At 32.5% G+C, this 18032-nt stretch overlaps 1 protein-coding gene across 3 annotated transcripts in view; it reads left to right on the forward strand.

Annotated features, from left to right (window-relative positions):
* LOC139499077 (uncharacterized) overlaps nt 1-16175 on the forward strand; it is a 28239-nt gene extending 12064 nt beyond the window's left edge. For 2 of the 3 annotated variants that reach the window (XM_071287747.1, XM_071287748.1), the window contains 8 exons: nt 2038-2308; nt 3482-4018; nt 4613-4719; nt 7057-8292; nt 9557-9587; nt 11474-11757; nt 14581-14608; nt 14894-16175. In XM_071287747.1, coding sequence (XP_071143848.1) covers nt 2038-2308; nt 3482-4018; nt 4613-4719; nt 7057-8292; nt 9557-9587; nt 11474-11757; nt 14581-14608; nt 14894-15207 — 2808 coding nt within the window. In that variant the 3' untranslated portion in view covers nt 15208-16175. The remainder of the gene's footprint in view (nt 1-2037; nt 2309-3481; nt 4019-4612; nt 4720-7056; nt 8293-9556; nt 9588-11473; nt 11758-14580; nt 14609-14893) is intronic. The other variant, XR_011658094.1, reaches the window with a different exon arrangement.
* The last annotated feature ends 1857 nt before the right edge of the window (nt 16176-18032 follow it).

The raw sequence follows: 18032 nt of genomic DNA on the forward strand, positions 1-18032 counted from the left end.
TAAAAATATCCAATATCTCATGTATTAGTCCAAATAATTATGACGTCTGGCAAGGATATTTTATTTTTTTTCTGGGACGCCTTCCTACGACGTTCGTAGGAAGGCGTCTCAGAAAATAATTAACATAGCCTTGCGGTCATAGGAAGGTGTCCCAGAATAAAATTTAAAAAGCCTTGCCAGACCTAATAATTATTTGGACTACTCATATATATATCATTAAAAATACACCAAAAAAGTCATTTAGTTGAGAAAAATAAATATATACAAAATGTACATGAACACCCAAAAATGTGAAAGTTAGTATTTAACTCTTTTTGCTTAAATACTGAAAAAAATTCTGGCAACCCCTTTCTTATTTTTACTCTTTTTGCTTAAAATACTGTTAAAAATATATATTTAACATGGGTGATGAATTGACTATATCAGGTGTCGATTTAACCAGGTGCCAATTTAACCAGGTGCCGGTTTGACTAGAATTCTTTGACAAATGTTTGAAATTACCTGAGTTTCATTAGACCTTGGATAACAGTAACAAAAAGATTATTTACTTAATATTTTGTGGGAGAAGGGGGTTCAGACTGTGGTATCAGGTCTGTTCGCGCCCAATACACTTTCGCACCCTACACGTTCGCAGCTCGCACGTTTGCACCCAAGGTCTGTTCGCACTCTACTCATTCGCGACCAATTTTAATTCAAATTCAAGTTGAATAATTGGAAAATCATGATTGTTGTTTTAAATTGCTTTGGTGTAAATACTGAATGTATTTATAGCTTGGTATGAGTAAAACATTGAAGATTTTAAAGGAAAAACACAAAAGATAATTGTTTTTAACAACTTGGTCCCTTTGATCTGAAACAACGAAGCAATAAAATATAGGAACCAAAATATAGCAATCCACTATTATAACCAAAACATGATAAAATTTATTCAACACACAGAAAAAAACATAGTCAGAATCTCACTTCATTTTGAAACAAGTCAATGAAACAAAGTTATAGCAATACACTAACCAAAACATGATTAAGAGTTATTCAACACAAAATAAAACGTTGACAAAATACCACTTTATTTAGAAAGGATTATTATTATTTTTAACAATACCCTATCCAAAACATGATTAAGATTTATTCAACACTTTATTTTGAGACAATGACAACAATTATACTTATAAGAAAACACTTGCTTACAGAGTTATTAAACACAAAACCAATTAAGATTGGGTGCGAACATGTAGGGTGTGAAAGTGAAAGGGGGCAAACATGAGTGGGCGCAAACGTGAATGGGCGCGAACGGACCCGGATTCAGGCTATGTACCAGTGAGAAATATACAAGCCTTTCTACGGTATTTATTGGTACAATTCAGGTAGTCTTGACCTATTCATTTGTCTTTAAAAAAAACAGCCAGTTGTCACCTTCACTTCACACACACACATATACAAATATCAATTATATGCTTACGAGACATGTTGCATTGTTAAACTAATTAAGGTATGTGAAAATCAAGATTTGCATAAAAACTATCCCAATATAAGAGACAGTGGCGTCATTTTTCCTCAGAGCTTTCAGCTCTTTGATTAACTCGAATTTATGAAATGATTGTTTTAATTGTAGACAAATCCTTGCTTAATATTTTAAAAAGACTGAAAGAAGCAAATACTTTATCGTAATGATCACTGTTAATTAAATTAACCATTTAGTATATAGACAGACACTATTATGTTAGTAGAAGGTTAAGTCTCAAAAAATCAATAAGAATCAGAATTGAATTTACAACGATGTATGATAGGAATGAGAATTCAGAGATTAAATCAGTCCTTATGTTCTAATTCAATTTGTAAGGTGCGATTATCTTGGAAAGATAAACAGGTTTTCTTATTAAATTATAATAGTCATAAAGGCTGCACTTTACGAAAAAGCATTCATGATGGAGGTTTATCCAGAAAAGCGCTTCGAACAAAACCAATGTATAACATTTCATTTACATTTTTCTATTTTAAGAGACTTACACTGTAATATTCAATTCATTTATTGTATAGAAAATCCGTGATATATCAGAATCCATTTTGACCAAACTCACCCAGTTGAATAGAGATGACTTCCAGGATCTTGTAGCTCTAGGGACATTTTCTTCCTACGAAAACAGGGTGTTTTTGGCTGGTCCTTGCAACATTGGGAAATCTTCGCTAGCAAGTATTTTAATTGACGAGGCAATTCCAAAGACATGGTATTCAACAGATGGACTAGTTATTCATTTTGGTAGAAATGGCATAGACCTACAACACCGAAAAATGATTCCATTGAAAAAAGGTACATGATATATTTTTGTTTTATGTGGAAACCATTTCAGCTTGATTATTAGTCCCTTAATGACGAAGTCTAAGGGACTGTAGGTTTGTACTCTGTCTGTCTGCCTGTCTGTCTGTCCATCCATCAGTCCAGTCAACCAGTTTTCTTTAAATTCTATTTTCATGCTTGAAGATATTGATTTGATATTTGACTAAATTGCGATTTGAATTTTTGAGAACAATTCCGTTAAATTCATATAATTTAATTTTGGATGTAGCGCGTCTTCTCTCAGCTCATAGACATAATTTGATCATGTGACAATGTCATCAACGTTTTTTCATGATTTACTCCGGTTTAAAATGGAATTTAGAATTAAATTATAAGTAATGACTAATTTTTTTCTGTCTATTCGAAATAACATAACAAATGTGGTGCACACTACTACCGCTATGTTATTTTTTTATAGACGGACAAAATCCTACAGTCCTTTTTTAAATAAAAAATTTCAAAATGCGAGTTTAAGTTATTGCGAATATTAAACTTTTGCATTTTTGTCAATAATAAAGACATCGTGGTAATCAGTTTTCTGCTTTTTGTTTCTTCATGCTTCAAAGATATTGATTTGATATTTGATATATGGTTAACTGACAAATTACAGATCAAGTTCAAATTTTGTTCGATTCGGATGATTTTTTTTTGCAGAATATGGTTCTTAGAATAAACTTAGAAAATTGACGCACAAAATTCCATTGTTTGTTTTGCTTGAAGTTATTGGTTTGATATTTGGTATATAGTTAACACCGGGTACCATGATACATTAAAGATCAAGTTAGCATTTGTTCCAGTACAATGAATTTTCAATCAATGTCTTCAGATTATTTAACGCATTCTTGCAGATTTCAGTTGATTGATTATCAATATTATAGCTGATTTTGGATGAAAGTCAATCAGATGTCTAGTATTTAATTTAGCCTGTTCTATAAATAAGGTTGTCTTACCTTAAAGGATCTTTCCTGTTTCTTTGATGACTATTCAACTTAATAGTTTACTATCCAACAGTAATTTCTTTTTTTTATCATCTCACGTCTTAAGATGTTTCAGATGATGAACTTTAATACAGACTTCATTCAACACATCATGTTCAATGTTTGAAAGCACTTTGTTAACCATTTGTTTTTTTTTAAACTTTATTAGGTAGTGGTGATATTTTAACAAAACTTCTACTTGGAAATCCTGAATTAAAAGAACAACAAATACGTCCTGTCGAATCCCAAATAGAGCAGAATGTTGATAAAAATATAGATAAAGTCCCAGGTGATCCTAAATCAAATCTTACAACAAATGAATCTAAGTTAAATCCATATAATATGGATAACCTTCCGCCAAAACAGCAACGACAAAAAGACAAATCAGCACCTGAAATGACCTCTTCTGAAAGACAACAACAAATTCCTATTCAAACCTCTCAGAAGACTTTAAAAGGTATCCAGGAACAGCCAAGTCATACTGCCCATTCTATACAAGATGATTTAATGGAGAAGATTAAGGAAGGAACTTATATCATGAAAATAGCACCTTCAGATTTGGTTGATTTCGGTGGGCAAAGATCGTTTGATATGACTCATCAGTTATTTATCCAGCACAGGGGGACGTTCATTCTGATGTTTGATGGACGTTTGGGCCTTGATACAGAATTGGAAGAATACCCACAGGGAGATGTTACAGCTGCATGTGAGTTTTTTTTTTATACCATTGCATTTTAAATACGTTTATTCATAACAAAATACACCAATGCATAGTGTAAACAAAAATGTAATATTTTGGTGTAGAAATGACACACTGATCATATAACTACTCGGATATGGATGTCAATCTAACATTCCTTTAATTCTGTTTAAAGTCACTATAACTCGAATATTTTAAAGTTCCTTTTTTTTCTTGATAAAAGAAAATGAACATAGGATTAGGCATTTGCAAAACAGAGAGTGTTGGTAATGATGGCACATGTATGTTGGTTTCTTATTGAATAAATTTATTATGTTGATACATTGTATACTGTTGTTTCTAACTTGTCATAATTGTCTGTCATTAAAGAAGTTTGAATATATATATTGGTTTCTGTTTATTATGTTATTTTTATTTCTATTTTCTGTTTTTTCATTGTTGAGTAATGTGTATACCTATTTACTGTGTTTGCCAACGTTAAATATGATGATACAGCAGATTGTTTTGTGTAGTGACAAACCGTATTTTCTGTAAGATAATGAATCGATATCTAACACCGTAATTATGTTTTGTGTTATTTATCACTTGCTATCTTTGCAGCCATTCTTGTGCATTGGATTAACTCTATATTGACTTACTGTACAAAAAGTATTGACAAAATGCCACGAATTGTGTTTGCTGCTACCCATAGTGATAGCTTCTCTGAGGTATGTGTAACTTAGCAAACATTCTAGCACTGTTGTATGGGGGAAAGTCTCATTCTCAACCGTACCACGTCTTCTTGGTTTTTTTTTATTTTGAACCCAATTAAATTTTTAACCAATAATAGAAAAGAAAAAATATGGTGTATGTTTTTTATGAAAAAATATCAGTACATATGGAAAAATATCAGTACATACACAGCAAAAACACAAAAGGCAAAGTATAGCATGTACAGCAAACACGAGAAGGGTATGCTTTGTAAGATGTAAAACCTCGCAAGTCCATCAAAAAAACTTATCCGAAAGTAGTACATATTAAAAACAAAATACTTTCTATGCATAGGTGTAAATAACTATGTAAAATATATGTTGGTAATTTAGATATATTTAATAATAAATGAATGGTGAAGGACTAGTGATCCTTGAAGAACAATGTATGCAAAAAAAAACATAAAAGGATTGCTGCTCTTCATCTCAAAGTCACAAGTGTAAACACAATCGTTGTAAATAATCCTTGTGTATACCATTATTATATTATATGTAAAAACATTTACAGATCATAGCTGTGTGTATATATATTGCAAGAGAATTTGAAAATTCAAGCAACCCTTCATGTATTATGAATATACTTCAACTTAGATTTATGATAAGATAGCCATACATTTTCGTTAAGCCTCATCTGTCATTTGATTGACTCGTTTTTAATGTGTCTTTAAGACAGCTTCAACTATTCCACAGCATTTACAAAACAAAACAAAACAAACAATGTGTATGGTTTGGTGTTTTTCTTAATGAGAAACACCCAGTATATTTTGTCAATGATTACTAATAAGTTTAAAATCTGAATACACATAGCTAGAGGGATCTTACAAATATTTGTAGTTTTACGATGTTTGAATGAACAGATTACGGTTTAGCATATTGAGTGAATGTCCTATAAAGCATGTAAGCAATTAACCACTTAATCGTATATTTATGATGAACCCTGTTTTTTTTTTTAAATTATAGTGGAAGTGATTTAAAAGTCAATGTTTCTAGTTAGTGCTTTGCTAATACAAAGTATTTTTGACTTAATTATCGAATTAATCGAATAATTCAAATATAGAAACATATTCAGCTAGTGACCCAACAACACATCAGTTCACGAATGTGCGTAGTATGATTTAATTTTGGTGTAACGCATCTTCTGATTGGCTGACAGTGCTTTGTCTATCAGCTTATATACATTATTTTGTCATGTGACCGTGACGTTGTTTCGTGATTTACTCTGGCTTAAAATGGAAATAATAATTAAATTATAAGAGTTATTGTTATATCTATTCTGTTCATTCGAAATAACATCAAATCTGTGTTCCTTAAGGTGGCTGGAGCGTCTCCATTAGAATACATAAAATTTGTTGATAACTTTTTATCACGATTTTCTCAAAATATATATTTAAAAAAGGGGGGGTCAACAGACTTTTTCACAATACAGGTTTTGCAAAACAGTGAGATTGTGTATAGATAATGCATGGACAATTTAATTGTGTGTGATAAAAAAAAAACTATCTGATATTATGTTTAGATAAAATGTCAGAAGACAGCTCGTAAAACATGCTTTAAGATAAGACAATAGAAATACGGGGTTACCGAAAGTGTGTCTAGCTACATATTAAGATAGTTAAATTCACAATACTTCTATTATAACATTATTGTATTTAAGTTATCTCCCTTACTATCTGAGTGATTCCCCCTTATTTGGCTAAGTTGAAAAAAACACGAATCAAACACAAATATGGTGTTATTTTTAGAAACAAGAGCTGTAATATAGATTAAACACATAATTTTCATTTATTGATATGAAAAGTCTAACACATGAATTACATTGAAAACACTACTCTCAAAAATTTGTACATGTCATTAAAGATGTAGACCAACTACTTAAAAATCTAAGATGGAGGAAGATACCGTAGCAACCTTACGTGTTTTCTGGTCACGAATTGAATATTTTTTGAATTTTGAAATGTTTTATTAACTATTCTTTGTATTACATTGGCAATATGCTTTTTAATGGCATTAAAGTAGACAACGTAAGAAATACTGCCTTTATCAGCTTGCTTTGATTCGACGTCATGGACAACGTCTTGACAACTCATAATTTTAATTGTATGAAGTCAGTGGAATACAAAAACCGAGTTTATATCACATTTAAAATTGTCGGTTTTTATTTCACTGGGAAATCATGATATTTCATTGCAACGGTTGAACCAATGTACTAATTATTGATATAATATTTATCCAGCTTTCATTTTACATGGAAATGATATAATTATTTGATATAATTTATCGTTTTATAATGGACAGGATGAGAAAAATAAATTAGTTGTAATATTCCAAGATGAGCTTACAAAGATGTTTTCCTCACACAAGCTTCATGAGCATATCCTGTACGACAAAGTCTTTTTTATCAACGCAACAGACGAAGCAGACGAAGAGATTGGTCGTTTGAAGGATAAATTAGTCGATATCGCATTTCAGCAGTCAACATGGGGACAACAAATGCCTATTGTTTGGGTACCTCTTGATTTACAGATATCAGATATGAGAACAGATGGAGTAAAGTTGATAACAAAAGAAAAACTCCTAGAGATGAACAAAAACAATAAGGAATTTGCTCTAAGTGAACAAAGAGTTGAAGACTTCTTACTTGTTCAACACTCAATTGGAAAGCTATTGTATTTTAATGAACCTGCGTTAAGAGATTTCGTTGTCATTCAACCTTCAGCAATGGTCAATATCCTGAGAGCCTTCATCACAGACAGAATGTTTTGGCCAGAGAATGGACCCATTCGAGACATACTAGAAAATTTATCATATACTGGAGTTTTAACGAAGACAGATCTTTTTACGCTGTGGTTACAACCAGCTTTCAAAGACATTTTGATGAACGACAGAAAACAAGATTATGTAGTTCAGGTCCTCCTGCACCTTGATATCCTTGTAGAACCTAAACACTACGCTGGGAAGGATTTCGCTGCAGATTCATATCTAGTACCCTGCATTGTGGCTTCTAAATTTCCACCAACAATGCAGAATGCTGCAACAGATGACAGAACAATATGCATAGCCTATCATCTAAAAGAGACAGTGGTTCCATCTGCTTTGTCGTTCAAGCTTATAGGGGCTGCAATCAGCATTTGGCCTTTGAAATTAGTTGATGCTCGTTATTGCCTTTATTATCAAGCCGCAGTTATGGATACTGATACCAGGAATGAACTTCAAATTCATGTGAAAGGGCAAAGAATTGTTGCATACCTCGTTAATGACATGTCTAAACACCTCATTTCACCAGATCTAGCAACAACGATACAGGAATGCTTGACATTGGCACTAGGACGAATTCTTAAGTTTTATGGTCATTGTTTTGGTAGAGAAAATCACCATGTAACGTCAGACCTTTTTGAAATAGAAGTTGGAGAAGTATGCAAAGGTGAAACTTGTTTAATTCCTTTGTCAGATGCAAAAACGAAAGCACATTGGAGATGCAAGAATGGGAAAATACACAACACGAAATTTCCTTTGAATTGGGTTGTTGATAAGGTTAGTGATATGTTTGTCTACCTTCTTATTTGACTGCATCAAATGGAATTAAATGATCAATGTTGAAAGTTAAATTGTAAGTTTAATATTCTGGGGAAAAATATCCATCATATTTAATTGATTGATTGTTGCTTAATGCACTTCTACAGTTAATAGGTGTGATTAGGTCATATAATGGAGAACAACTTGTGATAGGTCAGTGATATTTGGAATGCAGTTGTATTAACATTGGTAAATAGTATTTCAATGAATATTATCTTGCCCTGTTCCCTTACTCGTTGTTTATTCCCTTTGAAGCTTTTTACCAGTTTACATGTATACGTTTGTGATTATGGGGAACTACTAGTGATAGGTAAATTAAATTTGGTATGCAGTTGTATTAACATATGCACATCCCTATTCCATGGGGATAATTTGCTCCCGCCAAATACGTTATGGTCTATTGACTTTGAAACTTTTGCTTACTTTACATGAACCCTTTTGACTAGGTCGGTGCATGGAGTACATCAATTGGTAGGTCAATGATATATTGTATATAAATGTGGTTGTACAAGCATTTGACATGTCTGATTTCCATAGAGATATTTTGGCCCTGCACCGTCAATCATGGTTCATTAAAGTTTACTTGTTGCTTACCTTCCATATTTAAATATTGCTATCTTAGGATCAACATGAACATTTTACTATCAACATAACAAAAAGGGAGACATATCTATGTGTTAAGAATTTATTAGGTTTAAATATATTTTATTCAGATCACTTACTTTCTAATTGATATTTACCAATCACTTCTTGTTTTGCAATCATTTTTAAAGCAATTATTGCTCACAAGTTCTGTTTTGGAAGATATTCTACCATCTGTCAGTCATTGAATTAACAACAGAGGTTATCACAACAATGGACTCCCATGAAATCGTCAGAAAACGTTTTGTGTATCTACATTTAAAAAAAACAGATGACTCCCATACAATGTTTAGTGTAACTGTCTAGAAAACCGTAAATCTTATGTAGGCATGTTGTGACAATTTTCAAGTTTGGTTGTTCAAAAACAAAAAAGAAAGGTAATACATATAAAAAAAAAGAGAAAGATATTAATTTTTCATCAATAATTTTTAGTCAGTGTTTTACGTGATCAGACAGCACAGTGACAAAACAAAAACAAAAACACATCACAAAACTAATTTATAACTGGAAATCTATATAATATATATTACCAAAAGCAAATTGTATGCGAACTAAAAGCTGATCATGAGATTTATTTCAGAATAAGAAGCAGTGTGACTCAAATTGTAAAGGTAATGAAATAAAATAGATTTGTTAAACATATTCTTTTTCATTTACGGACATAACAATCAATTTTAAATGACATCTATCTGAATAGAAATATTAATTGAAATTGATACTATGCAAATAAAGTCATCATAGATACAATGAGATACCAGGATTACATTAGGTATTTACACCAGACGCGCGTTTCCTCTACAATAAACTAACCATATATACCAGGATTACATTAGGTATTTACACCAGACGTGTGTTTCCTCTACAATAAACTCAACATATACCAGGATTACATTAGGTTTTTACACCAGACGCACGTTTCCTCTACAATAAACTAACCATATATACCAGGATTACATTAGGTATTTACACCAGACGCGCATTTCCTCTACAATAAACTCAACATATACCAGGATTACATTAGGTATTTACACCAGACGCGCGTTTCCTCTACAATAAACTCAACATATACCAGGATTACATTAGGTTTTTACACCAGACGCACGTTTTGTCTACAAAAGACTCATCAGTGACGATCGAGGCCAAAAAAGTTAAAAAGGTCAAATAACAATGAATAAAGTACGAAGTTGAAGAGCATTGATGACCAAAATTCCTAAACGTTTTGTCCAAACACAGCCAAGGGAATCTGTTTCTCAGGGAGAAAAGCCCTTGTATTTAAATAAAAATAGCATGTCGCCCTCCAAACATGTATCGTAGAGTTTATGCCTATCATCATATTGGAATTTAATGCATATATACATTGAGTAAGGTTTACGAATGAGTGTGTAAGCCACAACAAATGGTGTTACAGTAATGATTGTTTGGCATGCAACTTGTCTGAAGTAAATGATTCAATTCATACTTTTCGAAACTGTATACTCATAATAAACTAAGGCAAAAAAAAGAGCTCATATTAATTTACGCATAATACATGTATTTGAAATATGAATGGAGAAGTAAGGTACACAATGTAAATGATGCAATTCATAGTATTATATGTATATATAAGCAGCCACGTCCTCTAAAACTTTGAAAGTTAAATGCAATAACTGATTAAGGTGTAAAACCACCGCATCATCATCATAGCACGTTGCATTAGGTTTCATTTTAAAAAATTGCTTAAAAAATATATCGTTCAATTTGACAGTTGTAAATATATATCTTGAGCGTTTCTAAGCACCATTATTTTTTTTTGTGTTTCTATGAAATATGTTTGAGGTTACATGCTTACTAAAGCTAGTAAACAGAAAAAAAACGAGAAGCAATTTGTTTGTCTAACATCAAGTGATGATTATTATCTTTTATGCAATGAGTTATTATGTGGAATTGTGTTTAGAAACAAATATACATTATTCAAATATATTTAATGCCAATTTAACAAAGACTTATAGGGGAATATAATGGTGGTATTAATCCCTATAGGGAGTTCCTATTGTATGAATGTTTACTTGTTCTCGTGAGTAACATACATACATTGTTTGCCATAAATTATAATCGATAAGCAAACAACAATCAATATAAAGTGGTTGATAAAAACTTTAACGCATCTTTCGTTTGATAAGAAGATGAACAAAAAAAATCTAAAAATGTCAAAAGATAATGTAAAATTTGCTATTGCTTTTATGCACAGGCATACTAAGCCTTGTTTTTGTATGATGCATTTATTGCTTTTTAATGTATGATACTTACAACGATGCCATTGTTTTTAGTGATATCTATCATGTCAATATCATTTGTATATGCAGTATGTTTCATCTGTATTCGAGCATGTTGATTTTTTGCGCACATATAGTAAACTGAAATCCATAAATATACAGGTACCGCCTATTTCATCTTGACTTTCTCAGTATTGATATGATATATTCCCATATTTATTCTAATAACTAATTTATAAATTCAGGTCTTGAAACAGAAGCACAACTCTTGACACCAGATGATCAACATTTCGTGCAACTAGCAAGAACTATAGGTATTGGAGACTTCTACAACTTCTTCATTGAACTTGGAATGGAAAAAGCCGATTACGACAACTTAAATTTTCGTTATTTCTCTAATCCAATGGATTTTATGTTGATGGGACTGTTTGAATGGAGGGATAAAACAGAAAGTGACCAATTGACTGCAACGTTTGGAAAACTCCAGAAGGCACTGACAGCTATTGAAAGACAACATTATCTGTGTCAGGTTGAATATTTGAATTTATTATATACTTAGAAGTAAATACAGATAAATTGTATGTATAATACAATCAATGGCAAGCGTGCTGTATCAGCCACCCGTGATGATATCGATATCAGCACGGTTGCAAAAGCTTTATCACACCTTTCAGGCCTCGACAATAACGCTTGTCCGATTGTCCGGTACCATAGGGAAAAAAGGTTGGACAAGTAAAAGCTGTATCAAGCTTGTCCGTCGAGACAAGTACATTATTATTCTGCAGAAAATAAATTTAATTCAACTTTGATGAACAAGATAATTATAAACAAAAAACAAGAAAACAAATATTAATTTGACATGTTTCTGTATTCTGTTTATTCAAATGCAAAGCCTTTTTCTTCAACATGTTTACTTGCAATCGATAATTTTGAACTGGTTCTTTGTCAGGTACTTTTTAACAGGTAAAACTAAAAGGTATACTATTCTCTGAAATCAGTCTTACTAATCCGAATCAGTGATGCGCTTTGTAGATTAGGTAACATTACAGGACAGTTCGTAACCTCGGAAGATTCAGCTTTAAGTTTAATAGACAGTTTAATTGGCACCGTAGGAGACATATTTAGTAGACATGATTGATAGGCAGTTTGACAAGGCAGGAGACATTTCGGGACTAATACAAAACAGTACCTCATTTTGCTACCTTATTCTGTTCCTTATAATAAATACCATACTGGTAATTTTTTTTATTTACCATAAAATTCACAAAATCATATTTGATCACAAGTAGAAAAAACAATACTTGTATTATGGTGACCTGTAGTTGTTAATTTCTGTGTCATTTGGTCTCTCGCAGAGAGTTGTCTCATCGTCAATCAGACCTTATGATGGCTTATCTTCTTCTTTTTATTGATTGCATTTGAATAAGCTTTTTTCAACTTAAAAAAAAAACAGGATACAAATCCAATGAGTGTTCAGGCCTATCAGATGGTGCCTCATGTTTAGAGTCTGATGAGACTGGCATTGATGAACACTAGAACCTAATTCCTGTGACATGACTAGTTTCGCAGTTGTACTTGACTCATATTTTTGAAAAGTATTTCAAAAGAAATAAATCAAATTCTGTTATATCGTTTAAATTCGTTTTGCCCCTTTAATCAACTAAAAATGTAAAAAGGTTATTTTTAATAGAAAATTTTTGGACAAGTAGCAATTTCATTCGGACAAGTAAATTTTGGTATGTACTTGTCCTACAGGACAAATTGAAAAAAAAGTTATTGTAGAGGCCTGCCTTTAATCTGTATGACGTCACGTCATCGATTACAGTCACAGTTGCAAAGGCTTTATCAAATACCTAATCTGTATGACGTCATGTCAAACCTATAATCTGTATGACGTCATGTCAAACCTATAATCTGTATGACGTCATTTTGAACCTCCTTATCTGTATGACGTCATGTTACATAAAAAACATCTACTTGAGGTATATGTATATAATAAAGTGTATATGATATGCCTTTTTCAATATCACACACCATATCAACCCTCAACCAATATAATCCCTCGAGCAGAGCTCTTGGGATTATATTGGTGTCTCGGGTTAATACGGATGCGATATTGAAAAAGCCCTATGATATTCTCTATTAATTCTTTCATTTGATTTCTTTTGATATTTTTCTTCCGATATCATCATGATTATTTCTTCTGTCACAGACGTGAAAGTGACTAACTATAATGACTTATATAATCTAAAATTATCTGATCAAGGTTGACAGTATTTAAACCTGGTACAAAAGCAAGTTCATGAAAAACCTCATAACAGATACCAGCCTTACAATTGTGCTCATCAGACGAACGTTTCTCTACAAAATACAAATCATGTACACAGTTACTTGTACCTCGTTTCACAACGGAAGGCAATGGATGTCTAAATGTCGAACACAATTCTGGCCTCTTTTCCTTCAATGTGATCTACTAAATAAGATTTATTGCCGGCTTTGTACTTACATGAGCAATATAACGGGTGCCACATGTAGTGCAGTATCTGTCTACCCCGGGAGCACCTGAGATTAAAAACGGGATATCGATATCATTGCATAAAAAAATGAAACTGGCGTCCTTGTCTATTTCTTTGAATATTATGAGTATGGTAAAGTGTTATTTTCAGAATCTGGGTCTGTTTTCCCTGATTGTCATTCCACTAGTTTATGTTCGCCTGTGGTCCGTTCTACCTAATACCTGTTTGGTCTGGGTCCTTTCGGTCTGATTGTTTTGTATAGAATTAGGGCGAACAGACTCAATTGGTGAAATCACTCAATTGGTGAAATCACCAACTATCTTACTTTTGTGGGACGTGTTTGATTTTCATTACACATTTTATGGTGCTTTCGTGCTGAAACCCCAATATTCCCCTTGTCTCTTGCATGTTGGTAAAAAGATATGTGTACCTAGGTTGTTCAGTGGACTTCACCCTTTTAACCAACAAATGATAATAGCATCCATTGACCAATTGTATGTTTACAATAGAAGGGCAATAATATTTGGAAATAACAAATATTATCGATAAATATATGTATTTATGTTTTGTAAGAATTTTCTTTTTCTTTTTTCCGCACTAAATCGACTAGACTATTACACATAAGGAATTCGTAAACCAACAAAACAACCCGACCTTATCAATTCTGTTGAATTTTATTTGTTAGATTTAAAATGATTTTTAAGTTTTGAATTCAGGAGTAAAAAAAGTGACCTTATCAAACATTGTCTTTTGCCATTTTTGGGGGATATGTTTCTTTTTAATCTTTTATTCTATCTTAGACTTCTACTCATCATTTCATGATTGATGTATTTCAGATACACAGAGAGGATCATACTTTAGTGGGTAGGTCTATCTATTATTATTGTTTAATTGCTAATTCTTGGACATCATTATTCAATTCATATGTTGCTTTATATCATTTCTTTGAGTGCAAACAAACTTGACAAACAAAATGATATTTTAATTTACGGACATGATTTTAAAGTAGAGGGTTGGATTAACTTTAGTTTTGTAAATAAGTTTCTTATTTTTATGTTGGATATATAAAGATCCAGGATTTAATATTTTTTATTATCATGTTATATTATGTCATTTCCAATCAATTTAGCTAACTTTAATTATTTACAGAAAAAGCTCATAGCCGCCTACAAGATGTTCCATCAGATGACGTAATAGATGCTTTAACAGATAAGAACCTGATTGGTGATTGCGTTGTTCACTTAGGAGTTGAATTGTGTCTAAGCATTGGGGACATTAAGAAGACTTTATACAATTTTCCTAGGGATTTGAATGGTCAAGTTCATGATCTACTCACCAAATGGAAGAATTGCAATGAAATAAAGATGGTGAAACCAACAATCTACCGACTTATGGTAGCTTTACAACATATTAAAGCAGCTAAAGGACTTAGTTTTGTGAAGAAAACATATGGCGTAGAGTAACACTTTATATTTTGTATTATGTGTAAAAGAAGATAACAAAAAATGTGTAAGGGTAGTTAACAAAGATGACGGGTACAACCTAGTCTATTGATTTAAAGACAGTAGCTAGAAGTTAATGTATGTTCTACTTCCCTATAGTTATTTGATAATCAAAGTGTGTGTATATAGTTAAACAGATGTTGCAATTGTTTTAATATTACGTGTGAGAGTGTTCATATTATAAATAATAAACAAAAGCAGAGGCTAGAGGCCTCATTGCATTCAGTTAAATAATACACAATTGTTCTATTAAGCAAGATGTGTTTCTCATTTGTACTTTTTCGAAAATTAACCTTAAATGTGAAATGTTTATAAAAACAGACCACTTTACTCTCTTAGTATGTTTGAAGTTTTGTGCTTGTCATTAACATGATTATTTTTCTGAATATTATCCCTAAACTGTGAATTCATGACATACGAGTACCTTCAGTTCCAGTTCACTTGAAAGCTCACCTAGCAGAAATACATTTACAGTTTGTCTCATGATTTTGCGTCTGCCATCCGTCGTCTGTTAGCTTTTATAAAAGTTTTCTCTTCTGAAACTACTGGGTCAGATTAAACGAAAATTAACCAAACTTGGCAAAAATCATCATTTGTGTGATTAATTAAGAATTAATATGTCCGATAAACCGTCAGCCAATCAAGGTGGCCAACAAGGCTACAAATAGAAGATATAGGGGTAAAATGCAAGTTGTGCCTATTATTTTGAAGACCATCATCCATAACGATATTTTAAGGGGTCAAAAGAGTTCAGAATGTTGAGCTGTACCTATTGTTTTTAAACTGTCAGACTACTTTTTATTGAATTAATTGCTTTTTTTCTGAAATTTTTTAATGCTGTATTATAAATATTGTCTAATGATGTTTCTTATAAATATTGTAAATGTTTTTAAAGTACATAACCCAATAAAAAGTATATGTAATTTTAACAAGTTTGTTCTTTCTAGTTTCCAAGTTTATATGGTTCAAAGAATTAAATGACAAATACAGTCATTTGTTTAGCATAGCACAGGGTTTGCAAAATGTTTGTCAATTATCAATGTTTCTGGGTTTTTTTCAATATTCAGGAGTTGTATGTTGTAAAATTTATACTTGTATATATACTTAGATGTGGGAACTACCTATGTTGCCTTGATTTACTGTATGTGTAATTGTTTGTTTATTTGTCAGTTCGTTTATATGTATATCAGTCCTCGCATCACAGAACATGAAGTGAAAGATTTCTCAAAATTAGGTTTGGAATGAAACAACATTTTCATGTAAGGATTCGATTGAAGACATGAACAATAATTGTGGTTATACATTGGCCCCATGCTAATAATCAGTTGTCATTACAGTCGTTTAAAGGTGTAAAACCACCAATTCGCAATCCTTATCTACTCAAACAACTTTTTCAAAAAGTTTATAGCTTATTAAATAGTTTCCATAACGTTTTAATCTATATTGAAATGTTTGTCTGACATGTTTACACTGTATCAGATCTTAAGATTCCAGTATAGGAGGGGGAGGGTGGAGACATATGAGGTGTATCAGTATCTCAATTTACTAGCGACATGTTAACACTGTCTTAGATCTTAAGATTCCAGTATAGGAGGGGAGGGGTAGACATGCACATGAGGTGTATCAGTATCTCAATTTACTAGCGACATGTTAACACTGTCTCAGATCTTAAGATTCCAGTATAGGATGGGGAGGTGGTAGAAACATGAGGTGTATTGTAATTTCAACTCATTAGCGAAATGTTTACACCGTCTCAGATCTTCAGATTTCAGTATAGGAGGAGAGGGGGTACACACATGATGTGTCTTCACTCACTAGCGACATGTTTACATTGTCTAATATTTTTAAAAGATTCCAGTATAGGATGGGGAGGGGTAGACACAAGAAGTGTCTTAAATCACTAGCGACAAGTTTACACTGTCTTAGATCATTGGATTCCAGTATAGGAGGGGGATGGGTTAGACACATGAGGTGTATTAGGGTTTCAATTCACTAGCGAGATGTTCACTCTGTCTCAGATCATTGGATTCCAGTATAGGATGGCAACGGGGTAGAAACATGAGGTGTATCAGTATCTCAACTAATTAGCGAAATGTTTACACTTTCTTAGATCTTAAGATTCCAGTATAGGAGGGGGATAGGTTAGACACATGAGGTGTATCAGTATCTCAATTCACTAGCGAGATGTTCACACTGTCTCAGATCATTGGATTCCAGTATAGGATGGCAACAGGGTAGAAACATGTGGTGTATCAGTATCTCAACTCACTAGCGACATGTTTACAAAAGATTCCAGTATAAGATTGGGAGAGGTAGACACATGAAGTGTCTAAAATTGCTAGCGATAAGTTTACACTGTCTTAGATCTTTAGATTTCCAGTACAGGAGGGGCAGGTGGAGACACATGAGGTGTATCAGATTGGCAATCCATTAAAGACATGTTTACACTGTCACAGATCCTATTATTCAAGTATAAGAGGGGAGGGGGTAGACGAATTAGGTGTATCAGTATCTCAACTCACTAGCGACATGTTTACACTGTCACAGATCTTAAGATTCAATTATAGGAGGGGGGTACTCACATGAGGTGTATCAGCATTTCAACACACTATAGTGACATGTTTACACTGTCTCAGATCTTAAGATTCCAGTATAGGATAAACTCATCATAGATACCAGGACTAAAATTTGTATATACGCCAGACGCGCGTTTCGTCTACAAAAGACTCATCAGTGACGCTCGAATCCAAAAAAGTAAAAAAGGTCAAATAAAGTATGAAGTTGAA

This window comes from Mytilus edulis, chromosome 12 (assembly GCF_963676685.1).
Source record: "Mytilus edulis chromosome 12, xbMytEdul2.2, whole genome shotgun sequence".
NCBI lineage: Eukaryota > Metazoa > Mollusca > Bivalvia > Mytilida > Mytilidae > Mytilus > Mytilus edulis.